At 36.6% G+C, this 12,740-nt stretch overlaps 2 protein-coding genes across 3 annotated transcripts; one reads left to right on the plus strand and one right to left on the minus strand.

The window, feature by feature from the left end:
* The first annotated feature begins 2,609 nt into the window (after nucleotides 1-2,609).
* LOC129240581 (E3 ubiquitin-protein ligase FANCL) lies at nucleotides 2,610-4,753 on the plus strand. Of its 2 annotated transcripts, XR_008582086.1 has the most exons (4): nucleotides 2,610-3,038; nucleotides 3,099-4,109; nucleotides 4,166-4,368; nucleotides 4,465-4,752. XR_008582086.1 is itself a non-coding variant. In XM_054876485.1 (3 exons), exons 1-3 carry the CDS (start codon nucleotides 2,946-2,948, stop codon nucleotides 4,202-4,204), a joined length of 1,143 nt encoding a protein of 380 aa, XP_054732460.1. In that variant the 5' UTR covers nucleotides 2,610-2,945; the 3' UTR covers nucleotides 4,205-4,753. The 2 variants fall into 2 exon arrangements, 1 of the variants encoding a protein (XP_054732460.1); XM_054876485.1 differs by having other exon boundaries at nucleotides 4,166-4,753.
* Nucleotides 4,754-7,317: 2,564 nt separating this feature from the next.
* Nucleotides 7,318-12,495, minus strand: LOC129240594 (protein cereblon). Its single transcript, XM_054876501.1, has 7 exons — nucleotides 12,343-12,495; nucleotides 11,476-12,252; nucleotides 10,859-11,408; nucleotides 10,383-10,782; nucleotides 10,211-10,313; nucleotides 10,056-10,152; nucleotides 7,318-8,042 (listed from the first exon to the last, which is right to left on the minus strand). Exons 1-7 carry the CDS (start codon nucleotides 12,362-12,364, stop codon nucleotides 7,835-7,837), a joined length of 2,157 nt encoding a protein of 718 aa, XP_054732476.1. The 5' UTR covers nucleotides 12,365-12,495; the 3' UTR covers nucleotides 7,318-7,834.
* Nucleotides 12,496-12,740: the final 245 nt, after the last annotated feature.

Raw genomic sequence — 12,740 nt, forward strand, 5'->3', positions numbered from 1 at the left:
TTATGTCTCTCCCATTCGCGAAGTGGTCGCATGGATCATTTACGACTACCATAAATTCTATAAAAAAATTATTATAATACAGGGTGGCTGATGAAAGCCGCTACCAAAAAAAAATTGAATAACTTTTTTTCTTTTTAAGTTATCTGTTCCATTTTTGTTTTAATTTGCAGATTGATCTTTAAAATTTATTAAAATGGATAACTGGGACACGCAAACAAGAATTTGGATAGTCCGCCGCTATCACGCACTGGAGTCCGTAGTTTTGGTACAGAGAGAGTACAGGCGGATGTTTGGCGGCGATCCCCCGAGCAGATGGACCATAATGAGACTGGTGAATAATTTTGCTGAGCAAGGAACAGTCGCAAGAAGGCCTTATCCTCGAAACCCACCAGTTCGGACGGAGGAAACGATCGCTGCTGTAGCTGCAGCTATACAAAGCAATCCAAGGGTTTCAACAAGAAGCTTATCTGCTCAACTTGGTGTCAGCCGACAGTCTTTGCAAACAATAATGCACAAAGATTTAGACTTATTTCCCTACAAAATTCAAATGGTTAACAAACTGAATGCAGCAGACTCGCCGATTCGGTTGGAATTTTGCCAGAAGATCCCGCAAATGGTGGAAGAAGACCAAAACATGTTAAACTGCCTTTTCATGTCTGACGAGGCCCATTTCGATTTAAACGGCAATGTGAACAAACAAAATTGTCGAATATGGAGTACTTCTAACCCACAGATACTCCACGAGACGGAATTGCATCCTCTTCGCGTGACAGTGTGGTGTGCGGTTTCTTCACGCTGTATTGTCGGGCCTTATTTTTTTGAAGAAAATGGTCACACCGTTACGGTTACTGGAGACCGTTATTTGAAAATGCTGAAAGAATTTTTCTATCCAGAACTACGCCGAAAGAGAATTCCTTTCAACTCTGTGTGGTTTCAACAAGATGGGGCAACGTCTCACATAGCCCAGACTGTTATGACAGAGTTGCGACGAAAATTTCCCAATAAACTGATTTCAAGAAACTCCGAATTTCGTTGGGCCTCCAGGTCGCCTGACCTTACTGCACCTGACTTTTTCTTGTGGGGTTTATGTAAACAAGAAGTTTATAAAACAAAGCCAACAAATTTGGATGAACTAAAACAATCCATTCGGGCAACAATTGCGGCTATTCCTGTCGCAACTCTCAAAGCAGCAATGAACAACTTTTTACTAAGATGCCGCACTTGTGTCAACGAGCATGGGGGGCATTTAAATTCAATTATTTTTAAAACTAGTTAAGCTACATTTAATAAAATTTAATGACCTTCAACTTGAAAAAAAAAAATAAATGAATTCCATACACTAAAAAAAAAGTTATTTGAGTTTCTTAAGGGGGTAGTATGGTTAATTCGGTGTAAAACAAGCATATTTTTCGAAATTTTTTTTGTCGACACAGTTGATTTATTCAAAATTTTAAAATTACTTCATTATAAAGTCATATTTAAAGAATATTGTGTGAAATTTTCATTGATTTTTATGAAGAAATGAGTTGGTGGCAGCGAATCTTCGCGGACGTCTCATAAAAACGTTTTATTGCGGTGTCCCTCAGAACTCATTACTGGATCAACTAAAATCAAAAAACCAAATTGATTTCATCAGCTAATAAAGCTTCGCAGGTAACAACGTCGAATTTTTTTTTTTTTTTTTTTTTTAATTTTTTAAAGCGCTTTGAAGTCAATGAAAAATCATAAAAAAAACTTGAAAACTTTGTTGTTTTAAAATATGACAAAATTTAAAAAAAAAAAAACTCGACGTCATTACCTCGTGAATAAAGTAAAGAAACAAAAAAACCAAATTTGAAAAGAATCGGTGCAGTAGATATGAATCTACAGTGGACACCGACCGTAAAAAAGGCAAGTGTGAGAAAAACGCGTTCAAAGATTTGTGAAGATTTTTACAGCGTGAAATCCGGTTGGAGAGGTAGATACTTAATCCTTTGTGTCTTTGTCAATTTTACTCTAATGCACTTCAAACTTTCACACAATAATCTTAAGATGTTATAGAATAATTTAAAAAAAAAAAAAAAAATGAAAAAAAGAAAAAATACCCCCTTAATGTAGCAAAATTCATCAGCCACCCTGTACTATTACTTCAATAGCTTCCAATTTCGGTAACGCCCGTTAATATGATAATAAATATATTTCACAATAACAAAATCTCGTTATACAAATTACATTATTTGCTTTTACGAATAAACATTTGTTCTTGTGTTATGGCAACACGATACATTTTACATGTGATGTCAGTCAAATGGTGCTCACACTCATCAACGTAAACGTACGCCCGTATCAGCTGACACGATGAAGGTAATGGGACCGTTTACACGACAGTCCATTCTACGTTATCGAAACGACCGGGATTTATATCCGACCAAGGACTGTTACTCCAGTAGCATTCCCCCGTATGTAAATATGGGGAATGTTTATGCTGCTACAACAACAACAACTAGGTTGTTGATTTGGGCGTACGTTTACGCTGGTGAGTGTGAGCACCAAAATGCGTTGCCGCAAAGGCTAATTGTTTTGTACCAAGTCTCCAAGCATATTTCGCTGCACTTTATTTTGCAGTGGCAACATTGTTGATCGTTTGGAGACCGCAATATTTTGAACCGCCCAATTTTAAACAAATAATATAAAGTTTTGTGAACATTTGGTTAACCAGCCATCAAAATCAGACCACAAAGAAAATATTTGTTTACCGATTGCTATATCGTTTTATATTAACAAAAACAACTTCGGAGCCTCCTGGAGATACCAGCAAGTGAAAACGACAATTTCAAACCTCGTAGAATGAATCCCATTTAGAGAAAGTCAGAGCACCGAAGCATTCCACCAATATTAATTTAGCATCGAAGCGAATTGAGTACTGTTCCATCCTCTGTATTCTAACATCCTTGTTTAGCATCAATATGTCGCAATGCGAAGATTGGAAGAAATTGCCGCTGCGCTATCCTGGCCTTATAGTCTCCGGTACCAGCGCCAGAGGAACTGTGAAAATCAAGGTCTGAATGAGAAGAAAGTTGTTTAAATAATTTATTTTAAATATATGTACATATTTACAGGGCAAATGGTACCGCTTGAGGATACTTTGTCCACAGTTTCCTCAACTTCAGAATGCGCGTTTGGAGTTGCATCAGCCGCATCAAAATAAATTCGTTAGATTATCAAATGAAGATTTACAACCTGATTGGACTTTGCACGATGTTATGGACAATTTACAACAACTGCTACAAAAGCACAGCGAGCTGCCACTCAACGACCACTGGAATAACGAAACGCCAACCGGGAATATCTACCAAGAAATAGCTAGCATTTATGCGCCTGAGAAATATCACTTGCAATTGAACGATGCCTGCAGTCGTGTACGATTTTCCAAATTCGCGCTTAACGAAAAACATTACCTCCAAGTGGAATTACCAACTCTACGCGTTAGTGAACACAGCTTACCCGATTGCTTTGTATGGGAAGAACAGCTCCAGAAGTATAATAAACTCGCGGCAATGGTGCAGCAATTTCAAAAGTATTTGGAAGATTTACAACAGTTTTACGATAACTTCACCGACATCGACGAGTTGTGCTATGTAGTGCAGCCAACAGCGCCAATATCCACCAAACACAATTGGCGCTTGTTTGTTTTGCGCGAACGCGTATACATCAAATTGGTCATAACAGATCCATTTGCACCGATAGCCTCAATGTCATTGCGGATCATAGGGCCGACGCAGGCGGTAGAAGAATTGAGACGTACGCTAAGCGACGGTTTACGTGATTGGGATGCTGAATTGGACATACACAAAAATTTGTTGCGCATCTTTGATTTATGCTACTTTCCCATGCCGCCGGGTAGCGGCTGGATAGGTTCGGGGGATGAGCCCATCGCCACAGATCAACAATTCTGCAATATTTGCTACGCTTACCATTTGGATCAGGGTGAAATACCAATAGTGTCCTGTGATAACCCACAATGTACGCTGATATATCATGCATCTTGTCTGAAAGAATGGTTCAATACGCTTACGGACGGTAGGGACTTCCTGAGTGTCTCCTTTGGCGCGTGCCCATTTTGTAAAACTGTAAGTTTAAAATTCCTTTAAATGATTTTCTATTCACACATCTTTACCCTCCCCAGAAACTTTCAACATCATTCGCTGAGTTATTGGAAAATTGATTTTTAATCATTTTCGAAAAAACTTACTACACAAAAAGTTAATTACATGCGTGTAATTCGCATATGTTTTTGCACATCAATTCAACAAGTATTGTATTTGTATATAAACTAACCTAAATATTAAGCCCGAAATTAATGGGAACATTCAGGCGATATTTATTCAAGTATGTTTTAATATTAAGATCGATAAAAATAATTCGAATACGTTTCAAACCGATATTTTTATTTAATTTTTTTTTTTCGCTTACTTTTTATTTCAGCGAGTTCTCTAGTCTGCGTTTCCAAAATTGTGTAACTCGACGCATGCAAGCATACAAAAATACAGTCGGTATCTTGCACTACAGTATGAAAGTGGCAAAAATTTAAATTCAGTCACTGTCCTGGGAATAATTTCAGCTTATTGGGCGCATTTTCCAATATCAGTTTAAAGCCCTCTGCACATTATGCGCCCAATCATAGTAATGCCATAATTTCGTCATGCTGAAACGCACACTGGCGCGTCATGCATAAGTCAAATAAAAAATTTGTTTGCATTTTGCTTTTTAACTTTACAAAACTTTAAATAATTCTATTTCAAAATATTTAGAAACAGAAAAATATAATCAAAAGATCGTTTTAAAACGCCTAGATCCCTACAATGTTGCGCGCAGCGGCACAAAAGCGTCTTATAGGCGCGTCACAATGGGTCTGTTCCGTCCGTTGCGGCAACGAATTCGACTGACAACAAAATATATTATACGAGTATCTCAAATACATACTCGTACTCAGGAGAGGTACGATGAAGGTACTAAACGACGAATTCAAGAAACACAACCTGCTGCATAAAATATGAACTCACTTGCGAGGCAAAATGGTCCAGTAACCGAGCCTCGAAAATATATTCTATAAATTAATTTGTAATGCATGAATTTAATAATAATAATAATAATGTGTGGCGGCTACGTAGCTTGTTGTTGTTGTTGTAGCAGCATAAACATTCCCCATACCTACATACGGGGAATGCTGCTGGAGTGGCAATCCTTGGCCGGATATAAATCCGGGTCGTTTCGGTAACATAGAACCGACTGCCGCCGTAGCCGAATGGATTGGTGCGTGACTACCACTCGGAATTCAGAGAGAACGTAGGTTCGAATCTCGGTGAAACACCAAAATGAAGAAAAGTTTGTTTAGCGGTAGCCCCTCGGCAGGCAACGGCAAACCTCCAAGTGTATTTCTGCCATGACAAAGCTCCTCATAAAAAAATATCTGCCGTTCGCAGTCTGCTTGAAACTGTAGCTCCCTCCATTTGCGGAATAACATTCAGACACACGCAACAAATAGGAGGAGGAGCTCGGCCAAACAGCCAAAAAGGGGTGTTTGAGTCGAACACGTCACATACATACGTGCCGTACGCCATAACGGAATACAAAAAAATTGGAAACTCTTCTGTACGGTAAGTACGGCAAAAATGACAACTGTTTGAAGATCGATTTTGTATCGTGCAAATTTTTATCGTTGGTGTTTTTTATTATATCAAATTAAATGCAGAAAATAAATGGAATTTAAATTAATTGAGTCAATTCCAATGTGTCATTCTCTTTTATTGAAAATAAAAGGTTGAAAGAGTAGAGAAGCGGCTAGGTTTACACAGATTTTTTGAAAAATGAATGTGCATTCCGATCCAGGGGTTATGGTCGCACAGTCGCACAGTCCTCAACTACCATAAAGAGGATTTTAGTAGAATTTGTAAAAAAAAAAACAGCAACAAAGAAAAATAAACAAAAAAAAAAAAATAAAATAAAAAAGTAATAATAGTAAAATTAAAACAAACATCAAAACAAACGAAAAATAATAGTAAAATTAAAACAAGAAAACCAAACACTACACTAAAAACAACAACTACCATAAATTCTATGAAAACGCTTTTTACTAACCCAGAGATTATAGTCGCACCAACAGTCTACAACTACCATAAAGAGGGTTTTAGTAGAATTTGTAAAAAAAACAACAACAAAAAAATAATATTAAATTAAAAAAAAAAATATTAATAAAAAAATAATAATAAAATTAAAAAAAAAAAACAAAAAATAATAATAATAAAATAAAAAAAATAAACAAAAATAATATTAAAAAGAAAAAAATAATATTAAATTTAAAACAAATAATAATAAAATTAAAAAAAAAAATAATAATAAAATAAAAAAAAAATAATAAAATTAGAAAAAAAACAAAAATAAAATTAAAAAATAAATAAATAATAATAATAATAAAATTAGAACGATCAAAAATAATAATAAAATAAAAAACAACTACCATAAATTCTATTAAAACACTTTTTCGCTTCAATAAACATTAATTTTATAATATAATTCAGAACCAACAAAAAAGTTGTTTACATAAAGGGTGGTTAAATTTCAAGGGCCGATGTTAAATGTGAACCACACCAAAACGTCAACGACACCGTTGGACTTCTTTCTTTGGGGTTATTTGATAGAAACGGTGTACGTCGAACAATTCAAGAGCTAAAGGATGAGATAATTCGGCACATTGAAGGCATAGAACCTCAATTATGCCTTAGCGTCATCGAAAATTTGGACCATCGGATGGAGGTGTGCCACCTAGGCCATTTGGCCGATATTTTGTTCCATACGTAATTGACCGATACCAATATTATCATAATAAAGAGAAATGATAATAATTTCCTCAAAAAATTGTATTTTATTCAAAATCAACACCGCCACTCAAATCTTAACCACCTTTTACAACGAAATATAATATTCGCTTTCACGCCAACACCATCTGCTGCTTTTTTGTTTACATGCGCCAATACTTTCATTGTGGCATCACAGTACGTTTTACACGTCACGACAGTCAAATGCATTGCCGCAACGGGCGGAACGGACAGCTTGTGACAGCCCTATTAGACGGATAAAAAATTTCTTTGCAGTTTGCTTTTTAATTTCACAAAACTTACTACACTACTTATGCGTGTAATGTGCAGAAGACTTAACATTTATGAAATTTTAAACTTACTTCAACCATACAATGGTAATTTGGTAAAACTTGGCATGCCATCATTCCCAGGGCACAAAGTTTATGCTACCAAAATCTGGTCTTAAACGATAAATCAACTCTTCATTTATGCTATGCACGCCTCTGTATATTCAAGTCATACAAATGTATTTAAAGTGCGTAAGTACATACATATATGGCTTTCGTTTCGAAATTTACTTTAAAATAATCTAAAAGTAATAATCAAACTCTTATTCATATTGGCCACATAAAATTATAAAATATTTCCAGAACGACTCATATATGCATGTGTGCGTGTACGTATTATCTTTTCACAAGTCAAAATGTTTCAAAAACATAATGCAGCGACTTGCGAAATGTTTAACACGAATGTTATTTGCACCTAAAATTGTAGAAAACTACTTCTTCATATTCCGTCTTCTTTCTTTCAAATGCAGGGTGAAACGTTTTACAATCACTTTGCGTACCAACTCATCGTCTCACAACTCCTCTCTCCAATCATACCAAGTCAATGGCATTTAACTCATTTTCTTGTGACTGCTGAGAACGGTTATCACGTCTCATATCACAACAACGGCCGCAACAACAATAACATAAACGTTTCACCACACACAAAATTCATTGCATTTCTCGTCGTGCCAATCGCATGAGACCTTGATAAACAGCTGCACGTGTAATGGTATTCCCCGGTGTTGGTGAGCTGATGCGTACACTGGAACTGGAAATGCCGAAGAACGATTTCGGTACCAAATTCGGTTCGAGTGCCTTAAATTTCCAGCCAATGTGTCGCGCGCAAATCTTGCAAACAATAATGTGCCATTCGTAGCTGTATGCGGAGGAAAGTTATATTAATTAGTTATTATATTTTATAGTGTTTTGTATATATTTATATAGGTGTACTTAGTGCTGCCATAAGTTCTGTTACAAGGTTAAGTCCGTTGTAGATATGAAATTATAATACTTTTTTTAATGAAGTCAGTTTTATTTAATCAAGTAAATATTGGACTAAATTTCATTGGAATAATTGGAGAAAAAGTTTAAAAGGCAAAAGAACCCAAAAATTAAACGGACTAAATATAATAACAAAAAATAAAGTAAAAAAAATAAAAAAAAAATAAAAAATAAAAAAAAAATTAAAAAAAAATGATTAAAATAAAAAATAAAGTAAAAAAAAAATAATTAAAAAAATAAAAAAAAATTTAAAATAAATACAAAAAAAAAAAAAATTTAATAAAACAGAAATAAAAGTAAAAATTAAATAATTAAATAATTAAAGAAAAAAATTAAAAAAATCCAAATTTTCATTCGAATTGGTCACCATTGGCTTTTGAAGGCTTTTTTCAGTCAGTTTTATTTAATCAAGTAAATATTTGACTAAATTGGGACTAATTGGAGAAGATTGAAAGGCGAAAGAACCGAAAGGCTTTAGAATTACATAAAATAAAGTTAAAAAAAAAAAAAATTGTTAAATTAAAAAAAAAAATTGTTAAATAAAAACAAAATTAAAAAAAAATACAAAAAAATTAAAAACAAAATAAAAAAAAACAACAAAAACATATAAATAAAAAAAAACATAGAAAAAATAAAAAAATTCAAAAATAAAAACATTAAAAAAAATAAAATACAAAAAAATAACAAATCAAAAAAGAAAAAATTAAAAAAAAATTCTAAATTTTCATTCGAAATGTTGACCATTTGCTTTTGAAGGCTTTTCAAACGATTATTCCATTCAGCTATTGCAGCACGCACGGTTTCCACGGATATTGACATCGCTGCTCGCTGCTCGAACCAAAGACTGTTTGAGACTCTCAAAATTTCTGTTAAGTCTTCGACAGGCCATACTGTCCAATTCTGACCACAAACTGTAGCCCAATGGATTCAGAACTCGACTTCCAGACGGCCAATCTTCTGCGGCTATGAACCCACAAATATTCTTTTTTAGCTACTACAGAGTGGCTTTTGCATTATGGGCTAGCGCGGAATCTTGCTGGAAGATTCAAAGCTCTCCAATGAAGAGAGTACTGTTCAACTGCTTCACCATGCCCTCTAAGGCATCCTCCTGGTACACTTTTGCTACGTCTTAACCCTTTTTCGCAGAAATGAAGAGATGTGAACGCCTTTACAAGACACTCCCCATTACGGAGGCTGGATGTTGGCCACGCTGAACACTTGGAACAAAATTTTTTGCGTCTTTAGAAATTTTAGCATAGATTTTGGCGTTTTGCAGCAGTGACCGCATGCCAACGAAGAATCTAATGTTTGCATCTGTCGAGTCTAATTTTCTTGAAGCGCGTTGTCAAAAGTTGACCAGTTGAGCGACGGAAGGCTTTCGTGTGGAGATCATCTCGAATTAGCGTCGACATGAATCTGGTCTCTACATTCATTCCCCTGGACATGATTTTCTGTTTTCTAAGAGGATTTCCGCGAATTCTTTCTTGAACGGCTTTTATAGCTGTACTTTTTCGAATCACGCGAGGATGACCACTTCGTTTTCTGGCTGTCCCTTCAGACGCTTGGGAAAAACGATTGATCGTGCAGTAAGCAAACATTCTCGAAGTATTAAGTTTTTTCAGCAATTCCTACATCTCATTTGCACTTTTACCACAGTTTTGTAATGCAATCACTGCAATGCCATTTTCCTTAGCTCTCCACTCCATTGTTAACAAGCGAAATGTGCCACGAAACTGAGTTCATTTATGAGTAGACAATGCAGACGAACAAAAGCAAAAATAACGGAACTTTTTTCTGCGAATTCGTTCTCGCCGTATGCATTGTAAAATTTGTAACAGAACTTATGGCAAGACTAAGTATATATGGTACTATGTGCCGTATAGCTTACCCAGGGAACCAGCTGAACTCTGAAGATGGTTGGCCGCTATAGGTTATGGCATCTGGCAATAGTTGATAGACGGTATTTGTTTCATGTATATAACCAGCTACAAGTACAAAGAAATAATATATTAAGAAATTCCATGCGTCTACTCTTAATCCTACCAGAATTGCAGTATTGAGTTTGCACTCCGTGCTTGGACATGGCGAAAAGTTGCTGGCAATTTGCAATGCGGTTGCCACAGTAACGACATGAGAAAACCGAGTGCTATAAATTTTAATAAGATATATATGTAATATAATAATAAGATTTGATTCCAAAACGCGCGAAACTCACGTCTGTAAATGTGTTTGAGATAATTTTCATGCGTATATTCACCGAATCGGTCAAGAAAATTGTTTTCATTAGGCTGTCCGAAAGATGCAGGTTGCGTACCAGCCAAAATGATAGCTGTGTTGGATCTGTGGGCATCGTGTCGATTTTGTGCTGCGCCAGCTGAGAACGCGCTTTTTCCACAATCGTAGTAATGCTGTAATAATCATAGACGTGCGCAGGCCAAGCCGTTGTGGCCGCTTGATAGCGTTTGTATGTGTCGCACATGGAATCTATATCGCGAAACCGGTTCAATGAGCCCATGTTAATGCATTTCAGCGGCTCGCGCAGATATATTTCGGGTAGAATTTTAACATATCCATAGACCTTAAGTTGCGGGTGCGCGGCAATGAATGACAATGGACTGCAAATTAAAAATGGCAAAGTTAAAAATGGCAATGAAAAACTATTTATTATTTATTCATGTAAATGTGGATTACCCAGTTACTTGACTGCCTTTGGTAACAAAACGTTGCAGCGCACGCGATTTAATCAATGTATTGCCACGTTCATCTGTGCCCTTTTCGTATATTTGGCATGTTACGCCGTAAAAGTTATCACCCACCTCCTCCCGATTGCAGAGTATGGGAAAACAAACGCCAAAAACCATACCATTTTGCGTATCCATGTCCGATTCAATAATTGACCCAGAGATCATGAAGGGCAAAACTTCACCGGGAAATAATATATGCTGATGCATAAAAAGCATCATGTTGTACTGCTTGCCCACTTCCAAGTAATGAATACCCGACACGCGGTTCATATTTTCGCCCAAATACGAGTGTTCCGCTGGTAAATTTGTATCAAAGGTGACTGGATTTTCGGGATCTGGTTCCTCTACCTCTACTTCGTTGTTTTCCGGCTCTACACGCCTACGTTCTCTATTGTGTTCCATTGTAAAGAATGCGCTACGTAGACGCTGCATAAAATTTTCACCACCGCGTCTATTTTGAACTAGCATTTCTCTGAAAGCAGCACGCATCAGATCGTCTGAAATCAACGAAAATAAATTTGAATGAAAAGGCTTCAAAAACAAACACAAAAGGAAACCACACACTATCGAAAACAGCATCTGATGACGATGAAGCATCGTCCGATATATCTTCCAGCATCAAGTTATCCTCGCCATCATTGCCTGCCATCTGCTGCTCATCATCATCATCGTCGGCTCTTTGCTCACCCATATCGTCGTCGGGTCTTTGTTCCACCATATCGTCGTCCTCCAACAGCGGTTCAATTAGCGGTGAGGGGTCAAATCGTATATCTTCTTCATCACTTTCTTCATCCACTTCATTATCTCTGCTTACAAGTGCCTGCACCATCATATTCTGCGCTCCGCTCATTTGATACCCCTCGCTGCCTACATTCCTGTGCAATTCATTGGTTTCGACTTCCATATTGGCAGCCACGGCCACTGGATGCTCCAACTCAGGAACTATATCATTGTCTGGCACATGTACACTTGAAGATTCTGTGTTCAACTCATCATGTATTAGCGCATCAACCGAAACGATTAACTCGGCAGGCACTCTTGAATTTTCTGTTTCTAGTAGGCGCTCCTGTGCTGCTTCTGACAAGTGGCGCTCAGTAACTGGCATCTGTTCGGTTCTTGAAGTTGTTGCGGACGGTTGCTCGGCTGTTCCGTTTACGGTTGTGGGCACATCAGCACCTACACTTGGATTTGTCGCGGTTTCGGATGTAGAGCCGGCATCGTTTTCACCGCTGTGAGTAGACGTTTCAACCTGTTCACTGGTATTTAATATTGACATATTGTCAAGCAAAGTCGTTGCAGCAGTAGTAGCTCCTGCGGCACCGCCCGCATTCGATATATCTTCTGCACCAAATAAAATAGTGAAACGGAAAATTGTATTTGTTTGCGTTGTGTTATTGTTTTATGTATTTATCGGTAGCCATATGGCAATACCTGTACATTCCGGTTGGTCCATTTAAGATTGATATTGATATTTCTCGAATCTAAACTATTTTTATATTCCAATTTTTTTGCGTTGGTGATTCCATAGAAATTCTTTACTGTTTTTATTTCGGATAATTTTTGCAATTTTCTTTCCTCCACATATTTCTTCAGATGGTGAGATTCACATTACACAACATATGGTGTAATTATTCACCTCCAAAGCATACGTCTCTAAGAGTGAAATTAGTCAAGAACGCGGAACTTTATCAAACATAATCTACAAATATTGAACTTTGTCGATTATTGAGGCCCGGAGCGAACACGCAGAAATCAGCTGTTTTCAGGTGCTGAAAAGCATCAAGTAAGAAAATGGACGCCTGTACTAAAATCAGAGCGCTATTTTTAAA

The sequence above is a fragment of the Anastrepha obliqua genome, chromosome 1 (assembly GCF_027943255.1).
Source record: "Anastrepha obliqua isolate idAnaObli1 chromosome 1, idAnaObli1_1.0, whole genome shotgun sequence".
NCBI lineage: Eukaryota > Metazoa > Arthropoda > Insecta > Diptera > Tephritidae > Anastrepha > Anastrepha obliqua.

Bases quoted from the DNA above. Each gene is read 5' to 3' on its own strand.
- LOC129240581 (XM_054876485.1), top strand. From the start codon at position 2,946: ATGTCGCAATGCGAAGATTGGAAGAAATTGCCGCTGCGCTATCCTGGC. The intron at 3,039-3,098 runs GTCTGAATGAGA...ACATATTTACAG, and splicing joins GAGGAACTGTGAAAATCAAG to GGCAAATGGTACCGCTTGAG. The intron at 4,110-4,165 runs GTAAGTTTAAAA...TACCCTCCCCAG, and splicing joins CGTGCCCATTTTGTAAAACT to AAACTTTCAACATCATTCGC.
- LOC129240594 (XM_054876501.1), bottom strand. From the start codon at position 12,364: ATGGACCAACCGGAATGTACAG. The intron at 10,314-10,382 runs GTGAGTTTCGCG...TAAAATTTATAG, and splicing joins TCTCAAACACATTTACAGAC to CACTCGGTTTTCTCATGTCG. The intron at 10,153-10,210 runs GTAGGATTAAGA...TTGTACTTGTAG, and splicing joins AACTCAATACTGCAATTCTG to CTGGTTATATACATGAAACA.